At 45.6% G+C, this 25,340-nt stretch overlaps 1 protein-coding gene across 1 annotated transcript; it reads left to right on the top strand.

Annotated features, from left to right (window-relative positions):
* The first annotated feature begins 5,372 nt into the window (after window positions 1-5,372).
* NSFL1C (NSFL1 cofactor) lies at window positions 5,373-24,995 on the top strand. Its single transcript, XM_065921759.1, has 9 exons — window positions 5,373-5,530; window positions 8,056-8,153; window positions 13,878-13,952; window positions 15,955-16,120; window positions 16,710-16,802; window positions 17,925-18,034; window positions 18,417-18,554; window positions 23,311-23,475; window positions 24,593-24,995. The coding sequence occupies exons 1-9, from the start codon at window positions 5,426-5,428 to the stop codon at window positions 24,753-24,755; spliced, it is 1,113 nt and encodes a 370-aa protein (XP_065777831.1). The 5' UTR covers window positions 5,373-5,425; the 3' UTR covers window positions 24,756-24,995.
* Window positions 24,996-25,340: the final 345 nt, after the last annotated feature.

Here is a 25,340-nt window from a genome sequence, read left to right on the forward strand (position 1 = left end):
CACTTGCCCTCTGTGATGGCCCACACTCTGTGCTTCTCTCTGAATCTGAATAAATCCACTTCTTACCTATCACTTGTCTTGCGTGGAATTCTTTCTGCGATGAGACACCAAAAACCTGAGCTTCTTTAGGTCCTGAAACCAGGTACCATGGGTTATAGCTGGGTTTGAGTCCCAGCCATGTGGGTTCGAGTCCCAAGCAGGGTTTGGGCTGGGTTCAAGGGCCAGCCACGTGGGTTCAAGTCCCAAGCAGCGTTGTGGCTAGTTCGAGTCCCAAGCAGGGTTTCAGCTGGGTTCAAGTCCCAGGCAGGGTTTTGGCTGCATTTGAGTCCCAGGACATGGGTTCAAGCCCCAGGCTGAGGTAAACAGCTTCAAAACCATTTCTTTATGGGCTCTCCCACTGTGTCACATCTCCAATAATAAACCTTGTACCTGCTTTGACAGTTTTTGCCTCCTTTAGAAATTCATTTTTCAAACAAGGCAAGAACCAGGGCAACTTTGCTTCCAGTCTCTAGCCCTTAGTGGTCTAGCTGCTAGGATTTCTGATTTTCATCCAGGCTACTCAGGTCCAATTCTTGAGCAGAGAACTAAGATCTCACTTTAAGCTACTGCTCACTGGTGTCTCTTCAAGACCAAGCCCACAACCACGATGAACAGTCGCTCTCCAGCCCCACACCTCCAGAATGTAGGTTTGTGGGTCTCAAGGTTGCCACTTCTCATAGCCATAAGGCATCTGTTTTATGGAAAATGAAAAGTTTTCTTTATTGAAATTAGGTTATATCCCACATTCTGCTCAACCCTCCTCGGGAGGCTGGTATGTGCCCTGCATCCTTGTTCTCAGATTTTCATCCCTGCATTTCTCACCTGGATGTGCAGATGCTTGAGGTTTCATTTATTCACTCCTTCATTAATTCAGCAAAGCGTCAGTAAGCAGCTGTTTAATGCCAGTGACTGCATGTCACAGGAGATAAAATGAGAGCTAACATTTGCTGAGGACTCACTAAGCATCAGGCTTCCCTTATGGCTCAGCTGGTAAAGAACCCGCCTGCAATATGGGAGACCTGGAATTGATCCCTGGGTTGGGAAGATCCCCTGGAGAAGGGAAAGGCTACCCACTCCAGTATTCTGGCCTGGAGAATTCCATGGACTGTATAGTCCATGGGGTCGCAAGGGTCAGACACGACTGAGTAACTTTCACTTTCACTAAGCATCAAACATTGCTCTCAGCAGTTCACATTGAATCCTCATACCTCTCTGAAGTAGAAACCATGAGGAGTTCGACTTTACACATCAGGAAACTGAAACTTAGAGAGATAATCTGCCCAAGATCACACAAGCAGTAACAGCTGGGTTTCAACCCCACGCGTGTGTTCTAAAGCCATACTGTGTTGGAAACAGTCACAGCCCCTGCTGTTCACAAGGGTTGTGGCCCTTGGGGAAGACAGACACTTAACATGGCACCAGAGGACATTCACTGGCAACTGTCTGATGGAGCCTAGGAACGTAGAAAGGTATCCTTGAGGAGGGGCTACCTAAGCTGAAACTAGAAGGATGAACAAGAGCAGACCAATGGATGGCTCCTGCGTGCTGAGTTGCTTCAGTCATGTCCGACTCTTTGCAACCATATGGACTGTAGCCCGCCAGGCTCCTCTGTCCATAGGATTCTCCAGGCAAGAATACTGGAGTGGGTTGCCATTTCCTCCTCCAGGGGATCTTCCCAGGGATCGAACCTATGTTTCTCATGTCTCCTGCATTGGCAGATAGGTTCTTTACCACTAGCGCCACCTGGGAAAGCCCAGTGGATGGCTCAGTGGTAAAGAATCCGCCTGCCAATGCAGGAGACACAGGTTCAGTCCCTGGTCCAGGAAGATCCCACATGATTTGGAGCAACTAAGCCCGTGAACCACAACTACTAAGCCTGTGCTCTAGAGTCGGGGAGCCGCAACTAATGAGCCCATGTGCCCCAAGAACTGAAGCCCGTGCACCCCAGAGCCTGCACTCTGCAACAAAAGCCACCACGATGAGAAGCCTGCGCTCCACAACCAGAGAGTAGCCCCTGCTCCCAAAACTAGAGAAAAGCCCGCGCAGTGACGAAGACCCAGCACAGCCTAAATAAATAAGTAAAAGAGTGACCAGGGGAGGAGGAAGAGAAGAGAATCCCAGGGAGGGTGGCAAGAGGAAAGAGGGCAAAGAAGCTGAGGACCTCTGTGACAGGACTGTATCTGAGAAGGTGCCCTTGGAGCAGAGGCCGAAGAAAGCAAGGGAGCCACGAGGGAAGGGGTTCTAGGCAAAGAGAGCATAAAGGCTCTGATGCAAATACCTGTCTGGCACCTTCAAGGAATGGCAAGAAAGGCAGTGTGCCCAAAGCAGAGAAAGCTGTTGAGAAGCCTAGGAGATGAGATGGAGAGCTAGCTGGTGCACCTCACAGGGGTCTTCCAGGCCCTCAGGCTTTTAAAAAAAATTTTTAAACACAGATTGAGATGGGGAGCCACGGAAGGGTTAGGAGAGACAGTGCCTTGTTCAAGGCTCTCACAACGTGAACAACAAGAGTAATATTCGTTCAGTCATGTCCGACTCTTTGTGACCCCATAGACTGTAGGCTGCCAGACTCCTCTGTCCATGGAATTCTCCAGGCAAGAATACTGGAGTGGGTAGCCATTTCCTTCTCCAGAACAAGAAGGCGGGGACTTTGTTTTGCTCCCTGCTAATGCCCAGCCCTGAAAGAACACCAAGAGGTGGCAAGAATACACAGAAGAACTATACAAAAAAGATCTTCATGACCCAGATAACCACAGTGGTGTGATCACTCACCTAGAGCCAGACATCCTGGAATGCGAAGTCAAGTGGGCCTTAGGAAGCATTACTATGAACAAAGCTAGTGGAGGTGATGGAATTTCAGTGAGCTATTCCAAATCCTAAAAGATGATGCTGTGAAAGTGCTGCACTCAAAATACCAACATTTTGGAAAACTCAGCAGTGGCCACAGGACTGGAAAAAGTCAGTTTTCATTCCAATCCCAAAGAAAGGCAATGCCAAAGAATGTTCAAACTATTGCACAATTACACTCATCTCACACACTAGAAAAGTAATGCGCAAAATTCTCCAAGCCAGGCTTCAACAGTACATGAACCATGAACTTCCAGATGTTCAAGCTGGATTTAGAAAAGGCAGAGGAACCAGAGATCAAGTTGCCAACATCCACTGGATCATCGAAAAAAGCAAGAGAGTTCCAGAAAAACATCTATTTCTGCTTTATTGACTATACCAAAGTCTCTGACTATGTGGATCACAACAAGCTGTGGAAATTTCTTAAAGAGATGGGAATACCAGACCACCTGACCTGCCTCCTGAGAAATGTGTATGCAGGTCAAGAAGCAACAGTTAGAACTGGACATGGAACAACAGACTGGCTCCAAATCTGGAAAGGAGTACGTCGTGGCTGTATATTGTCACCCTGCTTATTTAACTTCTATGCAGAGTACATCATGAGAAACGCTGGGCTGGATGAAGCACAAGCTGGAATCAAGATGGCCAGGAGAAATATCAATAACCTCAGATACACGGATGACACCACCCTTATGGCAGAGAGTGAAGAACTAAAGAGCCTTTTGAAAGTGAAAAAGTTGAAAGTGAAAGTGAAAAAGTTGAAAGTGAAAAAGTTGGTTTAATACTCAACATTCAACCCAGCAATTCCACTTCTGGGCATACACACCGAGGAAACCAGATCAGAAAGAGACATGTGCACCCAAATGTTCATCACAGCACTGTTTATAAAAGCCAGGACATGGAAGCAACCTAGATGCCCATCAGCAGACAAATGGATAAGGAAGCTGTGGTACATATACACCATGGAATATTACTCAGCCATTAAAAAGAATTCATTTGAATCAGTTCTAATGAGATGGATGAAACTGGAGCCCATTATACAGAGTGAAGTAAGCCAGAAAGATAAAGACCAATACAGTATACTAATGCATATATATGGAATTTAGAAAGATGGTAATGATAACCCTATATGCAAAACAGAAAAAGAGACACAGATGTACAGAACAGACTTTTGGCCTCTGTGAGAGAAGGCGAGAGTGGGATGTTTTGAGAGAACAGCATCAAAACATGTATATTATCAAGGGTGAAACAGATCACCAGCCTAGGTTGGATGCATGAGACAAGTGCTCGGGCCTGGTGCACTGGGAAGACCCAGAGGGATTGGGTGGAGAGGGAGGTGGGAATGGGGATCGGGATGGGGAACACATGTAAATCCATGGCTGATTCATGTCAATGTACGGCAAAAACTACTACAATATTGTAAAGTAATTAGCCTCCAACTAATAAAAAATAGAAGAAAAAAAAAGACTCAACATTCAGAAAACTAAGATCATGGCATCCAGTCCCATCACTCCATGGCAAATAGATGGGGAAACAATGGAAACAGTGACAGACTTTATTCTTTTGGGCTCCAAAATCACTGCAGATGGTGATTGCATCCATGAAATTAAACAATGCTTGCTCCTTGGAAAAAAAGCTATGATCAACCTAGACAGCTTATTAAAAAGCAGACACATTACTCTACCAACAAAGGTCCTTCTAGTCAAAGCTATGGTTTTTTCCTGTGGTCATGTATGGATGTGAGCATTGAACTATAAAGAAAGCTGAGCGCTGAAGAACTGTGGCTTTTGAATTGTGGTGTTGGAGAAGATTTTCGAGAGTACTTGGGCTGCAAGGAGAACAAACCAGTCCATCCTAAAGGAAATCAGTCCTGAATACTCACTGGAAGGACTGATGCTGAAGCTGAAACTCCAATCCTTTAGCCACCTGAGGTGAAGAACCCACTCATGGAAAAGACCCTGATGCTGGGAAAGATTGAAGGCAGGAGGAGAAGAGCAGGACAGAGGATGAGATGGTTGGATGGCATCACCGATGGGATGGACATGAGCTTGAGTTGGCTCCGGGAGTTGGTGATGGACAGGGAAGCCTGGCCTGCTGCAGTCCATTGGGTCGCGAAGAGTCGGACGCAACTGAACAGAACTGAACTGAAATAGCACCAGGTCCTTGGTTCCACTCAGTTGAACAAGTGAATGAACGAAAGAATAAATTAATGAAATGAGGAAACGACTCAATGAATAATGTGAAACAGAATCCTTTGGGGATCTTTCATTCCACAGGTACTCAGTGGCGGACTCTTCCCCCCTCTCATCCTCCCCGCGCTCCCTCCCCCGCCGTTAGACTGAGGGTCCGGGCTGCGGCCTCCAGAGGGCGCAGAGCGGCGGCGTTTCCCGCACGGAAGGTTTTGCGTGAGGCACTGTATGGGGCGGGGCCTGCGGGCGGGAGCCACTCGGCTGGACCTGGTCAACCCGAGGGCGGAACGCCGCGGCCGGGCTGAGGCTGTGCAGTGAGACCCGGGGCAGTTTGGGCGGCGCACCGGGCGAAGATGGCGGCGGAGCGGCAGGACGCTCTGAGGGAGTTCGTGGCGGTGACGGGCGCCGAGGAGGATAGGGCCCGCTTCTTCCTGGAGTCGGCCGGCTGGGACCTGCAGGTAGCGCTGGGAGGTGGGCCGCGTCGGGCAGGCAGGGTACTATGGGGAGCAGACACCTGGAGCCTCAAGCCCGCGGCGGCCGAAGCGCACAGTCATCCCGCCGGGCTGCGGCCCGACCCAGGCCTCAGGGTCCTGGGGCCGCTTGCCACGCGTGCCAGCTCGTCCTGGGCGAGGGGAGACGCAGGCCAGCCCGGGCCCGGACTGACCTGGTCTATCGGGCCTCGGTTTCCCCTTCTGCCTAGTTCTCGGGGAGGCGAGACTTTGGGCACTGCCGCAGCCCGCGTGGAGACGGGGACCCTGGGGGCGTGGCTGCTGCGCAGTCTCGGCTGCAGCCCCGGCCGGACTGACCAGCTCCCGGGTGGAGCCGCGCGGCGGAGGGGACGGGGTGCTCGTTCATTTCCGTGTCCTCAGCCACAGTCACACGCCCCCTTGTACCTAAATGCTGGGAGAAACTGGGTTGTGGCGCAAAGTTGGGTCCTAGTCATCTTTATTGAGTAACTTCTCTGTAAAATGGGAGTGTTTATGGAGCTTGTCGTGTAGTTCACTGGCAGGTATTAGACATATACATAAAATACTGACTGACTGAGAAGAGATTAAGATAAACTACACCGAACAGGGATTTTGGTAAACTGTTGAATCCTCTGTGTCTTGAACAACGCCTGACAGGTAATAGGCACTCACTCAGTGATTAATTGTAGAAAAAATTGCATACATGGTTTTGGCTAACCTACGTCCTCGATCGATGATGATGATTAATATTTATTGAGTGCCTACCATGAGCTTTATGTATCTTAAGTTATTTAAGCATTGCACTCTGAAGCTGAGGTTTCGGGAAGTTAAGTAATTTGCTGAAGGCCTCACTAGCTACCGTGGAAGAAATGGCATTAGAACTCAGTTCTGTCTGATACCAAAGCCCAAGCTCTATTAAGCTCTGCCACCACGTGCCCTAGCACTTTACATACATGATTGGGTTTATCCTCCCACACTGGGAAGAAAACTTCCTCATTTGAGGAAATTGATGAATTGGAAGCGCAGAAGGCAAGTGATAGGCCCAAGGTCACACACCCAGGGGTTAGGATGTGAACTGAGTCTGCTGACTTCACAGTTTACGTGCTTCGAGAAAGTATAAAGTTAGATAAAGCATCACAACTGTATAGACATATGGTGTAAAGCCCCTGTGCTGGGTGAAAATGCAAAGTGCAGCTTCAACCTGAAAGACCTAGAAGCTCCCAGTGTTACAGTTGGCAGGTCATCAGTCTCAGGCTCCTCATGCTGTTAGTGCGGAAACACGCTCAGTATGTGATGTGACTTGCCCATGACTTGGACGTAGACCCCCTCGATGCCAGTTCAGTGCATGTCCCGTCGCAGCACAGAGCATCCTGGCTGGCTTGCTGAAGTGTGTCCTGTAAAGGCACGCTGCTTCCAACAGGCTGGTTGTGTCCCACAGCAGCTCCCTGTCTCCTGCAGTGTGGTGACCTTGAGGACAGGAGCCTTGTCTTGTCATCTCTGTAGACCTCATTGCACTCTTACTTCATTGTGTGGAGTAAGTGTCGGTCGAGCAGGCCTGTCCGACTCTGCGACCCCATGGACTGTAGCCGATAGCCCGCCAGGCTCCTCAGTTCATGGGATTCTCCAGGCAAGAATACTGGAGTGGATAGCCATTCCCTTCTCCAAGGGATCTTCCCTACCCAGGAATTGAACCCGGGTCTCCTGCAATGCAGGCAGATTCTTTATTGTCTGATCCACCAGGGAAGCAGTGATTAGTAAATACCTATGCACTGAGTCCATGCAAGAAACATCCAATCACAAACGGCTAAAATAGGCCCATATTCCTTCTTTATGTATAGAGCTAAGACATGACTGTACATAAATATTAATGGATCCTCTCATCCATTTTGCAAGGTTGGTGAAATGGGTGTCCCCATTGCACAAACCAGGAAATAGCCTCAGAGAAAAAGTAAGAGTAGTCATCTGTAGTGACCTCACAGTTTCCAATTCCTGGCTGTCACCTGAGAGCCGAGAGCCAAGGGCCTGAGCAGACTGCCTGGGATCAGTCCTGGCTCCACTCTTTACCAACTGTGTAACCTCAGACAGTTTTCTTCTCAGCACTTCTCTGTCACTATAAAATGAGATGATGATAGCACTAACTCCATAGGGTTCTTTAAGGATTAAATAAGTTAGCACACATAAAGTTCCACTCAGAACAACATGGCACATAAATGAGTGTTCATTAAATGTACACTGCTTTTACTAGATCCCATTTCCTCATAAAATGACATTGAGGAATGTCTCCATCCCAACTTTCCTTTTTGCCTTCTTTTTCCTTTAGTAGGTGGAATTTGTTTCGATATGAAAACAAATAGTTGAGCCACTAATCTTTTGGTCTTATTTTCTGTGGCCTATCAGATACAGACTGCTTTATAATCGTTGGGCATATTTTTGTGTCTTTGCTCCTTTGTGTTCAAAGGAGATGTGTTAGATGAAGGCCTGTTTAAGTATCCCAAGTTACTGCCTCTCTGTTTCAGATCGCCCTAGCAAGCTTTTATGAGGATGGAGGGGACGAAGACATTGTGACCATTTCGCAGGCAACCCCCAGTTCAGTATCCAGAGGCACAGCCCCCAGGTAAGGGCCAGCTTCAGTTATTGCCTCATTGGTGTGCTTCCAGCAGTGGTGAACTATTTCCTGACTTGACAGAGGGGTCAGGCTTGGGGACGTGGACCAGTGGGTTTGAGGGAGAAAGACTGACTGGTGGGTAGTAGTTTCTTGCAGGACTTATTCCTTTTGTGTGGAGATGTGGGATTCTTAACTGAGTGTGCTTTATGATCCAATCCTGGAGGAAACCACAAAACCAACTTTTTAAATGTTTGGGGGGGGGGTCTCTTATTTATGAAATGTGAGGAGCAGCTTCTCCATCTCTGAAAGTAAGGTGAAACTGAAGTGCTTCCTTTCAGGGATGCTGTAGATGTAAAAGATTAGGCCAGATGATTTTAAAAAGGCTATTTAAATATTTTAGGATGCCCATTACCCTCTTAAAAAGACTTAGAAAAACTAAACCTGTTAACTGGCACTCTTTGGCAAATTGATTAGGGAGACCGTGTCTTACTTTGTGAAACAGTGTTAACCTTTGCAATCTCATTTGCATCCCCTGTCCTCACCACCCTGACTCCAATGTTCTTAGAGCAGATTGCTACTGTGATCTGCAGACTGCAATATTTATTGCCGGATTTCGTGAGACAGGCAGGGCCTCTTCCTTTAAAAGTGTGTGAACCACATCTCCCTTCTCTGCTGAAGCCTTTTCTACTCTGGTGTATGTCCTTAATTAGTTTGAGTTTGCGTTCAACCCCAGAACACATATATAGGGTTTCTTTGCTGGTGTGAGGTGATAAATTGTGTTTCTCTCTGAGAACATTTGAGATTTAAATTACATTTCCCCTCTTTCAAGAAGGAACACTAACCCCAGCTGTCATTGTTTCCTTAACTTCTTCGCCTCCTTCATTTCCAGAGGAAAGAGGTAATAGGCAGGACATCTTTCAGTTGTTCATAGATGCTAACCTGCAAGGTGTCGTTGATGACACATCAGGATGTTACTGCCTGGGACCTGGTTGGTAGGGTAAGGGCTCTTCTGCAGCTGCTCATAGAGACAGCTAATTTCCTGCAGTGTGTCTTTCACAGGCACACCAGATTAGTTGGGTATTGGCACAGAAATAGAGAGGAGGAGAAATTGAAACCTAGCTTGTGATGTTAGTCACATGTTCATACCTGTCTTCTCTGGTAGACCCAAAGTCCAATCCAGACAGTGGTTTATTAGAGCCTGGGCTTGGAGCCTGACCACCCACCTTCAAATCCCAGCTCTGTCACTTGAGAGCTTTGTGACCTTGAGCAGGTTACTTAACATTGCCAGTCCCTCAGTTTTCATCACTTGTCAAATTGGAAGGATAGTGCCTACCACATGGTCATTACCCAGTACCGTTAATTAAATGAGTTAATACAACATGGAACATGTTAACTGCTATTACTGTCATATTAGTATTACCATTTTTAGCATCCATTCTCGTCTTCCCCATTCTTTTATTTGTTCCGTGTCTCATTCCACAAGTTCATATGTTAAGAAGAGTTAAAGAACCAAGGAAATAGAGTTTATCATTAAGACCAAGAGAAGTAAAAGACTTGCATACACATGCCGTTCTAAAGGTATTACTTTTTATTTGCTTTGGTTAAGCCTCAGACTTGGTACTGGGCTTAAGTGAAACCAAGGAAAAGGGAGAGGGAAGGCACCATGTGTTACATCGTTGTCCTTGTCCAGATGGAAAACGCTAACTGCATTCTCAGGAGAAGGCAGGCACGTATTAGCACCCAAGAGGAACTCTGTATGGGGCCTGCCTTTCCCCCGTTTGACCTGACAGTTGCAGGACACTTAGTCTGCTGCTGAGCCCTCCCCACCCCCCTCTGTCATCTTCTCATACTTTCACATTGTCACTGCCTCTGTGCACAGCACTCAATTAGAAAGCTCCTAACATGGAGGCTAACCTCCTAGGAGGGATCTATGGAATGGATGTCAGAAGGTCCATAAATTACCTGAAATTGTACGTAATAACTTGTATATATGTTGTATCTTTTCAGGCAAAAATATTCGTAGTTTTTTATTAGATACTCAAAGAGCTGTGGGACATAAAAAGGTTAACCATAGCTACAGGAGAAAGTCTGAACTCCTCAATAATAACAGCTATCATTTATTGAGCACTTATCAGCTGCCAGGCACTGGGTTAAGCTTTTACATCTTCATCATTTTAATGCTTTACTACAACCCTATGAGGTGGCTACTGTTATTTTTCCCATTCACAGATGAAAACACTGAAGCTGGGCTTCTTCCCAAGATCACACAGCTAGTCAAACAAGGATTTAAAAGCAGATCTGTTTCTGCTTCCGGCATTCAGCTCTCAGCCAGAATGATGTACTGCCTCTCCCTATGGACATTCAGCATCCTCAGGAGTTTACAATGAACCTGCCATCCTCATCTTATCCCCCTTTTCCTCCTTTCTTAAATCTTTATTTCAACCAAACTGATTTGTTTGGTGTCTCAGTTCTGCCTAAATTTTTGACTCTTCTGCTTTTGTTTGAGCCTCTCATCTGACTCGACATGCCTAGTCTCTTGCTTCCTTTCCACCTGTGCAAATCCTTTGTGTCCTTCCATGTTTAGCTCCCTCCCCTCCTTCTCTACTAAGTATGTAATCCCCAAACCCAGAGGCAGCACAGACTCCATTCACAACCCATATCTGCATACTACTCAAAGACATCTCTCCTGTGTTGTCTTGAATTCTTCTGATGATTACTGGAATATTTTTCTCCCTGAGTAAATTGTAAGTTCCTAGAGGTGGAAGGGCTAGTATTTCAGAAGCACCCACCATCTGTCTGGCTCTGCCAGATACTGTTTCATACATTATCTTCTTACACCTCAGTAACCACCATGGAAGTAGGTAGGGTGCTTACCATTTCACATGTCTGGATGCTGAGTCTTAGTATGAGTAAAACACATTTGCCCTTACGGCGAATTCAAACCCAAACTAGTCTAAATCCAAAACTGCTGCTCCTGCTAACTACGTTCCTGTCCAATATCTCCCACCCCTGTACCTAGCACAGGGTTGAGTAAGAGGGAAGCTGTTATTTCTTCCTTTTTCTTCTTTTTTCATTATACAAAACTGTAGTTTCATAAAATGCTAGGGACCACCATTGTCTGATTCTTTAAAACCATATTGTCTAATATGGTAGCCTCTAGCCTCAGGTCGCTGTTTAAATTAATTAAAATTAAATAAAACAAACATTCAGCTATTCATGCTCAATTACCGAATTTTAAATGCTCAATAGCCCCATGTGACTAGTGGCTTCTATATTGGACAGTGCAGATACAGCATTTCTGTCACTGCAGAAAATGTTATTTGACAGAGCACCTTTGTGCCACTTCAGAGTGCCTGGGAGATAGAGTTCTGATCCTGAAAAGATGAAATTTCTGAGACAGTTTGCCAATTTGTGGAAGATACAAGACCCAGTATTCTTAAATTGGTGATGTCCCCAGGACATCTGTACTGTTAAGGTAACTGTCAGAGCATTACTCCAGAACAGTCCTCAGACTTGAGCATGTATCAGAATTACTTGGAGGACTCCTAAAACCAGATTACTAGATACTCCTGTTAGGGTTTCTGACTAAGGAGGTCTAGGGTAAGGGTGAAGGATTTGCATCTGTCTGAATTTCGAGGGTAAATGCTGATACTCCTAGTTCAAGGCCCAACAGTTTGATAACTGCTGCTCAAGAGTAGAACTTGAAGTGTGCTACACTGTCCGTCAGCACCCCAGCTGTTCACAGCAAGCCCATGAGGTTGGTGCTGATTGTTTCCATTTTCACATGAGAAAATGAAGACTTAGAGCATGCCCAAGATCCCAGGTTTGGAAGCTCAGTTTGTTGAAACCAGGTATATGGATACCAAAGTCTGTTAGATGCCATCAAAGTTATGTGTAAGAGACCTATAGCCAGAGCAAGTGGTTTGCTCAAGCTGGTGGTAGTGGTGTTCAGTCGCCAAGTCGTGTCCCAACTCTTTGTGACCCCATGGACTGCAGCACGCCCCTGTCCCTCACCACCTCCCAGAGTTTGCCCAAGTTCATGCCCGTTGAATCAATGATGCCATCCAACCATCTTATCCTCTGTCGCCCTCTTCTCCTTTTACCTTCAGTCTTACCCAGCATCAGGGTCTTTTCCCTGTACACATGTACACATGTGTATTTGAAGGTGTTTAACAATGGAGAGATAGAGAATTTTTTTTTTCCATAGATGATAAGCTGAGCATCTGTAGAAAAATCCTTTGGGAAGAGTAATGAGTGGAATTAGCTTTCCCAGGTGGCTCAGTGGTAAAGAATCTGCCTGCCAATGCAGGAGACGTGAGTTCCATCCCTCGATCGGGAAGATACTCTGGAGAAGGAAATGGCAACCCACTCCAGTATCCTTTTCTGGGAAATCCCATGGACAGAGGAACCTGGCGGGCTACAGTCCATGGGGTCACAAAAGAGTCGGACACAACTTGGTGACTAAACAACAGGCCTTTAAGCCACTTAATGACTTGCATCCTTTTAGACCATGTTGTGTAGAGCATGAAGGAATGCCCAGGAGGTTGCTCTCAGCTCACTCAGGCAGGAATGTATTTGCTACACCATTTGCTGTTTGTCCTCTTAGGTCTAGTTGGTGGAGCCTCAGAGTATATTCTGTCCTCTTATTGTCTCCCTGAAATAAATCTTTCTTCAAGACTGAATGGGAGTGAACAACTCCTTTTTAGCCTCACTAAATTGCTGTTATCCCCTTCCCCTCATATTAAAGAGAAACAACTTTTTTCCCCATAAGAAATACAGAAAATGATTTTATAAATTGTGTGTCTCATGATCCTTGAAGAACTAAGATTGTTCCTTGAGGGCAAATCTAAACTAGGAAAAAAGTGGCAGTGTAAGAGAACATCAAAGGAGGAAGTTAACCTTTCTCATAACATGTTTAGTTGGCCTTCTCTACTGCACCCTGTACTTGACTAACCTACAGCAGAAGCAGACAGGGGCCTCTGCACGCACATATTTGTTTCATTTCTGCTCCTTGATTTGTCCTTTAATGAGCTGCTGTCACTGGTTTCTGTGTGTGCCTGTGCTGCTTTCCTATAATGCCCTGCTGGTCCCCTTTCCCCACCATCACCACCATCCATTATCCAGTTGACTGATGGTCCCCTTGTTCATCAGCACTAGGTCCAAATGCTGCATTTCTCTGGGAAGCTTTTCTTGGTACTTCCCCCACCCCCACCTAGAACAAAAGACTCTGCTCTCACGTCCCATGTGCTTTGCTTTGTCACAGCCCCTATTGCACAGTATTTAATGGATGGTTTCCAGGCCAGAGTGCCACTAACCTGTAAGCAACTAAAGGGTAAGAACTGTGCCTGATAATTTTTTAGACCCGCATCCAGTTCAGTGCCTGACACACAAGGCATCCCCCCAATATTTAAAAATTACATGATGAAAATCACTATCCGGTAGTATGTTTTTAAAATCCCTATCTGGTTCCCTCCTTCCCCTAGGAGAGCTTAAATTGGATTCCACTTTGCTTCTTGATACACTTCCTATTTATTCTTAGTCCTGGGTGACCTTGAATAAATACCACATTGTTTAGCATATAAACATAAGAGAGATAACCCTCTTCCACCTAGATCCTTTTCGTGCCCCACCAAAAAACCTAAGCTCAGTGTCCCCAACTTGTAGCAGTTGATTATGGGGGTTACCTGTTTTTAACTCCCCATGAGATCAATTTGCTCCTTTCTGTGTCTCCAGCGATAATAGGGTGACATCCTTCAGAGACCTCATTCATGACCAAGATGAGGACGAGGAGGAAGAGGAGGGTCAGAGGTGAGTCTTTGTTGGGGGCATAGTCCACAGGAAATTCTATGATAATTACCTGGAAGGGCCTAGAAGGATAAACATGCTCTGTTATCATTAACCGTTAGTACTGTGGGCTAGTCACACACATACTAGAAACAGTTTTCCACTCCGTGTAGCTTAAAATTGATCCCTGTCTTTTTACCATTGTTTTTTTCATTTGGGGTTTGTTTTTTTGTTATTGTTTTTAATTTTTAAAATAATATGTGTTTATTGAAGAATATTAGGGGAAAGGAAATAAAGCCTTTCATAGTATAAAGGAAAAAAGCCATTCATAGTATCACAACCCAGAGGTAGCCAGGTATTAATATTTCTGGTGTATTTCCTTCCAGTTTTTCCTTAATTGAAAAAGCAATATATTACATAATAAACAGGAAAATAGGCTTAGAAATGTATATTCCCCTTTTATACAGACATAGTACTGTTTTTTTGTTGGTTTGCTTTTAACCTTTAGGAATATTATAATAAAACTGGTGTCCATTGTGGAAAATAAAGCATAATGAAAAAAATATAACACTCACCCACCCTTGGTAAACAGTTAAGGTTTTGGTTCTCCATGGAATCTGCCTGGGTCTGTCAAACATTCCTGAGGAACATTGTGTAATAACTATTATGGAAATGCAGTTAGCTCATTGTGGTCACTCTTTGGGAAGTGGACTCAGAAATTGCATGTGTTCTGTTCTTTGTTTTCATCCATGTAGTGACTTTTGCCCTACCTCAGAACATTCTATTTAGATATACTCAAAGTTCAGGAATAAATGTTAATTTCAGTGTTTTAATGCCCCTTGAAAGACAGTGTCATCAAGTAAGTGAATGCCCAACTCATAAATAACCTCTTTGTAGTTCTCTTGTCTGGTCACATCCTCCAGGCAGTGACCTTTTACTTCACATCCAGAGTTACCCCTTCGGTCCCTCAGCATTTCAGACCTAATGACACTGGTCCTCTTGTTCATGCCAAGGCCTAGGGTTTTGCCTTCATTCCCTGGGTAATGTCAAGACATGGAAGGCTGAGGCTAATTTTTGTAGGTTCTCAGTTCTCCCCACTGAGATGTGCTTTTGACTTAGCTGTGAATAGGGGTGATAAGGAAGCAGCCAACCAAGGCTACATGACTGCAGATTTTCAAACCCAGGTTAAAAAAAGTGCCAACTTAATCTCAAGCTTTGCTTAGCCCGTTACAAAGCAGATGTGGGTATCTTGGGGCTTATATCTGAGCTTTGCTGACCACCTCCAGTACCCATTCTCAGCATCCTCCTGGTGTGTGTCACAACAATTGCAAGGCGAAGTGAGGCTTGGGTGAGCTCTTGGTGCGGTATCAAACCACCTTACATGTGTGCATTACTCTGTGCTTGTTCTTTTGCATACATCCGCTGATTTGAACCTCACGGTCCTGACTTAAGGAACAGGTAGGTAGGGCATGTGGTTCTTCCCTTCCATTTCAAAGAAGGAAATGAGGTATAGCTCAGTGCACTGGCTTGCCCAGGTCACTCAGTGACGGAGCCAACAGTGGAACCTTATTGCTTGTACTAACCATGCCACTGCCACCATTAATCCGGGGCTGCTAGTGGTAGCTGCTTCTCACTGTGAACATAGTGATCAACCTGGAAAAGTGTTGGTATTTAATCGCAGAGCTAATGTGCTGTTGTGCATGCCTGGAATGCCCTTTTCTAGTTTCTTTACCTGATAAACTCATCATCCTCAAGGTATAGCCCAGAAGACAGTCTTCTGGGAACCCTTGACTGTCCTCCCCAATTCTGTATTCCCAGAGACCCCTTCTTTACCTTTTATTGTGGCTCACACTGCAGTATGCCTGCCTGCCTCTTTACATGTGCCTCCCACTAGACAGTAAGTTCCATAAACATGAGCGTTGGTACCCTTTGCCTCATTGTGCCCAACTCCTAGCCCAAAGCTTGGCACATGCTCTGTTTATATTTTCTAAGCATATTTGGTGTTAGATGTGTATTTTCTGTGCAGGTTTTATGCTGGGGGCTCAGAGAGAAGTGGACAGCAGATTGTTGGCCCTCCCAGGAAGAGAAGTCCCAACGAGCTCGTGGACGATCTCTTTAAAGGTGCCAAGGAGCACGGAGCTGTAGCTGTGGAACGAGTGACCAAGAGCCCTGGAGAGACCAGTAAACCAAGAGTGAGCATAGGGGCTTGATGTCTGTGTCCATAGAACTGAGGATCCAGAGCAGGGGGAAGGAGGCCTTCATCACCCAATAGTGACTGAATTTGTTTTTGTTTTTCATTTGCTCACTTCCTCTCGTGCAGAAGAGCAGTGCAGTTTCTCTTACCTTTTTATATGAATCAAGATTTGGGGCAAAGTTTTCAAACCTGTGGTCTAGATCAGGTTCTGCCAGTTGTTTTGTTTGGCCTGATCAACTTGATTTAATGTCTCGCTTTATTTTTTTTATTTTAATTAAATCAGTAGCCATCTGTTTTACATAAAATCTAAATTTCTGGTGTCTTTGTTATCTGCTATTATCCTGCACTGAGATTCCAGCATGGTCGTGATTAACTAGATCTTAGTAGCAGCCATTCCCTTTAGCCAAGCAGCACTCTCTCCAGCCACAGCTTTCCAGTTTTTACCCCAATCCCAAACTCTGTAGCTCTGAGCTTGCTACTCAGAGAAGGTATACCTTGTAGTTAAATATCTTGGAATAACATTTTGTCTGGATAACCTGATCACCATTGACCCACTCCTTAGGTGTTTGTGAACTTGTCTTTTATAGCCATTTGCAGGTGGTGGCTACCGCCTTGGAGCAGCACCAGAGGAAGAGTCTGCCTACGTGGCAGGAGAAAGGAGGCGGCATTCCGGCCAAGATGTGAGTGTGCATCCATCTTCTATAGGGAAGCTTGTGGATTGTTTAATCACTTTGGGGGAGAAGTTAATCCCATGATTCAGCAGCCTCTGAAAGGGAAGAGGCAGCACATTTGTTGTGTCATCCATGAATGAAAAGGCTTACCTGAGAATCACAGACAGCTTTCATCTGGCTGGATGGTGGCACGGGAAGCTGGATAAGTTGGGCTGGGTATAGTGGATGGACACAAAGGAGTTTTCTGAGCATTCCATGAGTCTCAGGCAGAGGGATAGTGATTCCAGGGTTCTCTGGTGATGTGGACAAGGCTAAAGAACTTGATCTTTAGACCCCCTCAGGGAGGCTTGAAACATACTTTTAAAACTTTTTCCTTATTGTTGTTCAGTCCTTTTTTCCCTGTGCATAGGGGGTGCCCCCTCTACTAAGTATAATAATGCTATGAGACAATTTTGAAATTTATGCCATAAACATTTTATTTTATTAATTAACACAGTGTTGTGTTAATTTCTTCTAAACAGCAAAGTGACTCAGCTGTATATATTCTTTTTCAGTGCCATAAATGTTTTCATTTGGGGTTTTTTCCAAAACAAAGTCAAGCAAGAAGGAAATAAAAATTCTATCTACTTGAGGCAGCAGCTGCTAATATGTTGTTCTTTAGTCCTCTAGATGCTTTCCTGTGGATGTGTACAGGGAGTTAACAAAGTTTGTAGATATCATTTTTAATGACTGCAAAATAGTCCGTGTAAAATTTGCCATGCTAATGTAGTTGAACACAAGCTCTGTGCCAAGCACGCTGGCAACGCTACAGATAAGGAAGCTACAATCAGTTGAGTCACGTGCTCAGTGCCACTTAGCTAGTGAGTGGCAAGATCAAGACGCAGATCCTGGTCTGCTTAAATCAAAGCCTATTCTCTTAATTTGTGCTATATCACCTTCTTATTTTAGGTTAACACTTAATTCATTGGTTGTTGATTGCCTTCCTTGTGCATGAATATATGTTTGTCTGTCTGTCTGTTTTAGTAATGACACAGTAAAATAGTAAAAAAAACTCGCTAATTTGCAGGTTCACACTGGTGTGCTTGCCAGGTTCCTGACAATGTATGGACTGCTTACTTCCTGTTGTCATAGGTTCATGTAGTGTTGAAGCTCTGGAAGACTGGATTCAGCCTGGACAACGGTGAACTCAGAAGCTACCAAGACCCATCCAACGCCCAGTTTCTGGAGTCTATTCGCAGAGGGTGAGCAGAAAAACCCTCCTTCAGGTTCCATCTCAGTGAGTGAGATGGCAGACGGGAAAGAAGAAATCAATTCAAATGTTTATTATTTAAGAAATTTAAAATTTTAAGCAGATTTAGCACAGTTGAGAAATAGATTCACAGATCTGCTTCCAAAACCCTGTGTATCTGCTTTTCCTCTTTGGGCCTAGGTCAGAGCCAAGTCACCAGATATGACTCTAGGCAGGCATGAGAGAAGGGGGAGGCAGGCAGGTAGCCACTAGAGCAGTCAGCTCCCAAAGGAGATCCTTCAGTTGGAGATGAGAAGTTTCTCCTCCTTTTGTACCCATCACTGTCATTCCCATCCTGCTCCGTGTGGGCCCGAGCACTGCCTTTTCTCCCACAGAGAGGTGCCAGCAGAGCTGCGGAGGTTAGCTCATGGCGGGCAGGTGAACTTGGACATGGAGGACCATCGGGATGAGGACTTCGTGAAGCCCAAGGGAGCCTTCAAAGCCTTCACTGGCGAGGGTCAGAAACTGGGCAGGTAAGGAGCAGCCGGGGGAGCGTGGAACTGTGTGGGTCATTCCTTTGGGGCCCAGCAGACCCTATGCACAGCTCACTTGATGCAGCTCTTTACTGTTTATTACAAAGTACTTCAGATTTTATCTTTATGGGAGGAAAAGTATGAGAACATAGGCTTTGGCATTAACAAACCTAAGTCTAAATCTCTTCTTTGCTTTCTAGTCATATAACCTTGGACTGTACAGCCTCAGTTTTCTCAGCTTAAAGAGGGACTAGTAAGAGTCCTTATCTCCTTGACTACTGTTGGGAGGAGCACATAGAGCACTGTCCCACAATGAGCAGTGAACGTAACACATCGCTGCTTTGACTTGGTTATTTAGGGTGCTCAGGGCAGAGATCACCTCCTCAATGGCTCTAAGGCTGAAGCAGACACATGTATTCAGGTCACTTGAGGTGGGGATTCAGAGAGGGTAAGGAATCCAGCCAGCTTGCAGCAGCACGTTCAGGATCCAGGGAAGCTCAGGGATGTTGTTGCCCCGTGCAGGCTGCTGCTCCAGTGTTAGGGGAGCTCTTATTTTTACTTCTCTGGTCCTGCCTGACACTTACTTTGTCATTCCCTGTGACTTTTTTGCCTTGTGTCCTCTGCCACCATCTCTGTCTTGCAGTCAAACCCCTTATATTAACAGGATCTGATTGGTTGATAGTTCCTGTTACCTCTGATCAGCAGAGTTCTCACACCAGATCCTTGACAAACCCACGGACAGGCAGCCTTTTCTCAGGGACCCACTCAGCTTTCTCTGTGCATGGGGTCACTTGGTCAGTATTCTGAACAATCTGTGCACACAAGAGGCATTCAGCGTGGTGACATACAGTACAGTCCTTATTTTACAGAGGGAAAGCTGAGGCTCTTGGACTTCAGGGGTTACCCATAGGTGCTCCCTGCGGTGCCACCAGGACTGGAACTTGGTCTTTTGATTGGCACTCCTTCCCACACTTCTGCACAGCATGACCCTATTTCTGACCTAGCTCTGGCAGCTTTTGAGCTCGTTGCTGCCCTTGCTCACCTCACCAGATCAGTGTGGTCCGCCGACAGCTGTGCTCTTTGCAATTCTGACTGGCCCTCTCCTTGAATCCCCTACCGCCCTGCTGGCCATTCATGCCCCGTCAGGAGCAAGGGTCATAGCTCTATTAGAGATAATAGACTGCGATTTACCAGGACCAAAATACTGAAGTCACCCTCCTCTCATCATTTCATCTCCCACATTGGGGTCTGTGGGTTAGTCTGGGACAGCTGTTCTCAGAGTGATCCATCTGTGACTTCCCTGTCAATTGTGGTATGCTTTGTGGAGCACCACTTAATTTTTTTCCCATATATTATTGAAAATAAAGTGTGTTTATCTTTTAAAATAGAAAATACAGATAAAAAGTAAAAGCTATTCTTAAACCTAACAGCTAGATATATCCAGTTAGTATCTGAGAGTGTGTGTAAAAACAAATGTTCTGTGCTCTACTGTTTTGCCTAGTCAGTGTAGTCTGGCTATCATTCCAGATCAGTAAATGCATTTCTGCAATATTGTTTTTAATGCTAACATAATTTTCTATCCTCCGTATGTACCATAAGTTAACCAGTCCCTGCTATTAAGTATTTACATGATTATCAGTATTATGAACATTACAGTGGTTATCTAATTAAATCTTTATATACCCCTGATGTTGTGCTGGAAGTAGTACAACAAGTAGCTCAAAAGATCCTCACATTGCCCTCCAAAACATGGTACCCTTCTTTCACCCACCAGTAGTTTTATGGAAGGGCTCAGAACACCTTGCAGTTTGGGTTTGTCTGGCTTCATGATAGTAACCGAAACTTTTGGAATGTCTTAACTCTATTGTGTGTACAAGACAATACATTTCAAAAAATTAAGATATCTTAAGGAGACTTAGGATGAAGTGAAGTGTTAGTCACTCAGTCATGTCTGACTCTTTGTGACCCTATAGACTGTAGCCTGCTAGGCTCCTCTGTCCATAGGATTTCCCAGGCAAGAATACTGGAGTGGGTAGCCACCCCCTTCTTCAAAGGATCTTCCTGATCCAGGTGTGGAACCCATGTCTCCTGCGTTGCAGGTAGACTCTTTTCCATCTAAGTCACCAGGGAAACCCTCTGTTTTAGGATGGGGCTACTTTATTAGTGCAGATAATGAAGCAACAGAGCTTGATAATCAGACATGATGCTTGTCAGCTAAATAAATGTTCATTGCCAGTTCCACTTTGATTTTCAGTTCTAGCTTTTAATGAAAAATGAGCTTAAAAATAGTTTTATTACAGCTAAGGGTGATGGGACTTTAGCTTTTCAGTCTAAACCAGATGGGTAGCTTTTTTAGTTTTTCCAATAAATTTTACTGTGCTTTCCATCATTGTCTTGTTAACTAAAATGATCAGGAAGCCACATATTTTAGGAAATTTTTCTCAAGTTTCCCTCAAAGATTGGTCAATCCTTGTTTTTTTCCAATTACCTAGAAAAATAAAGTGAATGAATAGATTTTCTCAGTTCGGAAATTTTTAAAAATTTTTTCAGTTGCATGAAACTTTTTGTTTTAGGTTTTGCATTTGTTTGTTTGGATGGGAACTAATCTGAAGATTTGAGACGCCTGCATTTGATTTCGAGTAGCAAACACCACGAGTGCATTTGGGATGGGGTGAGGGTGTCACTGCTGCTGGGATGAGCACCGCTGGTCACCATGCTTGCTGCAGTGCTCATCTTTGTAAAGCCGGTGACAGGGCCTCGGGACTCAGCATTGTTGCAGCAGAGCACCTCAGTGCCCAATTTATTCCCACTACAAAGGAAATGAGCAGTCATGTGATTCAGCTTCTCTCTCGTTCAGGCCTTTCTGGCAGGCAGCAGCTTCAGTGAGTACCTGTCATACTTGGAATTGTTATAAACAGTTGAGGGCCAGGCTACCTAGAATCTTTTCTTTTTTTTTTTTTTTTACCTAGAATCTTAACTAAAGAGTTGACCTAATGCCTTTAAAATTAATGAACAGAACAGAGTAGATCTTAAGCATTTACAGGTGCAGCATTTAACTTTCTGCTACCTCTCTTCGGGCCTGTGATGGTGTAATTTATCTCTGTGTGTCATCTTATGAGTCCCACACATTGTGAGGCCAATAAATAGAAGCTTTTCTCATAGCCAATAAGTGTGGCCAGCTTTCTCTTCTGATCTCCACTCTATAATTCTCTAAGTCCATATTTTTGATGTTCACAGAAAGTAACTTCAGTTTTTAGTTCTTCCTTGCTGACCATGTGCTCTGGGGCAACATTTCGTGGACTGTTCCAGGAAATGATCTTCAGGAGGTTAACATGAAAAAAGAGCATGGTGGTCAAATAAGTTTGCCTTAACTTCACAACTTCTCAAAGTGTTAGTCTTTCAGTCATGTTTGACTCTTTGTGACCCCATGAACTGTAGCCCACCAGGCTCCTCTGCCCATGGAATTCTCCAGGCAAGAATACTGGAGTGAGTTGCCATTCCCTTCTCCGGGGGATCTTCCTGAACCAGGGATTGAACCCAGGTCTCCTGCATTGCAAACGGTTTCTTTATGACCTCTCAAGACCTTCTTTAATATGTTAGTGGCCTCTGACACTGTTGGTATAATGTTGGTGACATTTCCAGAACCTTCTTGTAGATAACGCAAGGGACTCAGGTCCCAGGGAACACACTTAGGAAAGCACTTTCGTTGGATTTGCTAAGAATACCCTTTTTAGGTAAAGATCAGAGGAAGAAGTGAGGTGGAAGAACTGATCTAATTAGAGGCTTTGGGGGAAGGCAAGGGGATTCTCATCTAATGGCCTGTATTCTCTGCAAAGGTATAGGCCAGGATATCTGCTAAGAGAAAAAAAGAGAGATAATGCCTCCACACAGTTGTGGAGAATTGGGAATTTGTGTGCATTTTGTGTTTGTCCGCCTCCCTGAGTGGAACACCTCTTTAATCCTCACAATAGTCCTTGTTAAAGAACCTTGTTACTATTCTTGTTGAAACTCAAAGAGCTTAAATAACTAGCCCATCACCTCCATAGCTAGTGGGTGAATTCAAACCCTGGTCCATCTCATTCCAAGATCTAAGCTGTCCACACTGCAGCAGGCACCATGTCCTGTTCATATTATATAATTAATCCCTGTGGTGCCAGGCACTTGGTTGGCTTTCCAGAAATCTGAACTGCCTCCTGATAGTTGACCAGTGAGTATGAGATACCCTCATGAGTGAGACTGCACTAGGGCAGGCAGACCTGAAAATTCCATCAGAGGATAAGAGTCTGAACTTGTCCTTTACATCCCAACAGTCACTTGCCAGGCTGTGTCACACCCGCCTCAGTTGCAGACTTGGAGTATCCCCTCCCCATTCTGCCCTTAGCCTCTCACTGGGGCTAAAACTCATCCTGATCTGTTGGGTCCTCCAGCATCAGGTCCCAGTCTTCCAGCCCAGGCTGTCTTGCATACTGCTTGCTTCCCTTCAAGCTCTTGTTCAATTGTGGACACCAGGGAAGAAGGGGGTTGGTAATTTGCCCAACTCCAGGAGTGAGGGAGCTGGCAGTAACTTGAGGATTGAGGTGAATTCTGCTGGACCTCCAAGTTCCATCAGAGCAGGCATTCTGTCTTGTCACTCCTTAGGTCAGTAGCAGCAAACAGCACCAGACGTAGCAAATGCTCTGTAAAAATCCTTGACAGGATTCCACTCCTGCTGGGGCTTTGTTTCTGTTCTTGTCCTGATGCGATCCTCTCTCTTCAGCACTGCCCCCCAGGTATTGAATACTAGCTCTCCAGCACAGCAGGCAGAAAATGAAGCCAAAGCCAGCTCTTCCATCTCAATTGATGAGTCACAGCCTACCACAAACATCCAAATACGGCTTGCTGACGGCGGGAGGCTGGTGCAGAAGTTTAACCACAGCCACAGGTACCTTGCATTATGGAGCCTGGCTTATTTTAAGAGGGTCCCAGAAACTCCCACAGATAAATGAGTAGAGGGAGCAGTTCTTCCCCCTAAACACCAGCAGACTCTCCAGGCTCTCTCCAGAGGAGGCAGTGGGGTAGGAAGCTGTGCACATCTGAAGCCTTTGGTTTGGTCCCCACTCTTCCATTAAGTGTAGCCAGTGACTGCTCCCTCTCTCTCGTGTGAGTCACAGATTCCTCAGATGGATTTGTTCCAAACTATTTGTTAATAGGAAATTCATGCTAAAGCCCAAGAGAACAGATAATTTGAACTGCTGTGGTTGTTGGAGTGGGGAGGGGACAAAATGCGGCATCCCACTCATCCCGCTCTTCTACCTCCCTACCCCCAGGGGGCCTCTGACAACCTCTAGGCTATGAAGGTCTCTGAGATCTGGACTTGGAGAATTCTAGAATACCTGTTCTATCTCAGCTCATCCAGGCCAGATTGAAACAAACTGCCTCCCCAACTTAAAGATGGGGAAGCCAAGGGACAGAGTGATGAAGGGATTAGCCGGGGAGGACTGTTGCCAGTAAAGATATTTGGCAAAACAACTCTTTTTTTTTTTTTCCTAGAATAGCAGTGTCTAAATTTCATCAGTCGTAGGCCATATAAATCAGAACCCGCGTGGGGTCCAGGGAGTGGCTTGCCAGTCCTTGAGTGTTGACAGGCTTCACATGAGGTTAGTGTGGAGCAAGTGTGATGAGGATTATAGAAGAGGGATCAGGCAGAGAAGCCCCTGAGAAGAGGGACCAGATGTGGGCAGAGAGCACAGCGTGATGAAGAACTGAAGGGGGGAGGTAGGAGAACGGGAGAAGGAGGGTGGTGTCTGATTAGGTAGGACTTGGGACTACTGTCAGGAGGTTGGTGTTTATAACAAGGAAGAGGGGAGCAATTGTGAAAGATTTTGAAAGAGTGACATGAGCTCATGTGTTTCCAAATGAGCATTTTGGCCACTGTGGAGGATGGGATGGAGAAAGGGACCTGGGGACATGAGGTGGCCTCCCTCTAGCCAGGGGCGGGGGCGTGGGAATGGGCAGCAGGCAGCAGAGAACACCACTCACCCACCTCCCCACTCCACCAGGATCAGCGACATCCGACTCTTCATTGTAGACGCCCGGCCGGCCATGGCTGCCACCAGCTTTGTCCTCATGACTACCTTCCCGAACAAAGAGCTGGCTGATGAGAACCAGACCCTGAAGGAAGCCAACCTGCTCAATGCCGTCATCGTGCAGCGGTTAACATAACTGCCCGGCCCGGCCAGCAGCCTCATCTCCCTCCTGCGTCTCCCATGGCCAGCTGCCCTGTGGGGACCACCCTTCCACCCGCTCCTGCACACCCTGCATCCAGTGCCACGTCTCTTCCGTAGCTCTGGGTTCTTAGATCTCAGTTGGACATTTGTTTTCTCCTTAGTTGCATTTCCTGGGTTTTTGTGATGATCAGTGGACTTTAAAGAAAAAAATAAAAACAACCAAAAAAAACAAAAATTGAAGGAATATCACCAGCATGTTGTACAGAACTTCTCCCACTGAGGCAGGCTTTGATTACCATAAAATCGTATTTGCCTAGGGTGTGTGGAGGAGCCTTCCTTCCATCCTCTCTGTGTAAAAATTGCATGTGGCACACAAATCCACCCACTAAGTGTGACCCCCCCGCCACCGCTGTGTAGGGAAGGAAGCGGGGATACTTAAGAGAAAAAAGGCTTTTGTAGCACTCACTTACGTAAGAACACATTTCTTGCCTGGATAAAACTGCAGCAACAAGAGGGCCCTGAAGCGTGAGATCAGATTTAGAGGCACACAGCCCCTCCGTTCCTTTCACTCAAACCCTGG

This window comes from Muntiacus reevesi, chromosome 2 (genome assembly GCF_963930625.1).
Source record: "Muntiacus reevesi chromosome 2, mMunRee1.1, whole genome shotgun sequence".
NCBI lineage: Eukaryota > Metazoa > Chordata > Mammalia > Artiodactyla > Cervidae > Muntiacus > Muntiacus reevesi.

Excerpts from the sequence above, each read along its gene's own strand:
- NSFL1C (XM_065921759.1), top strand. The coding sequence starts at position 5,426 with ATGGCGGCGGAGCGGCAGGACGCTCTGAGGGAGTTCGTGGCGGTGACG. Across the intron at positions 13,953-15,954 it reads GAGGAAGAGGAGGGTCAGAG|GTTTTATGCTGGGGGCTCAG; the intron begins GTGAGTCTTTGT and ends TTTTCTGTGCAG. Across the intron at positions 23,476-24,592 it reads AAGTTTAACCACAGCCACAG|GATCAGCGACATCCGACTCT; the intron begins GTACCTTGCATT and ends CCACTCCACCAG.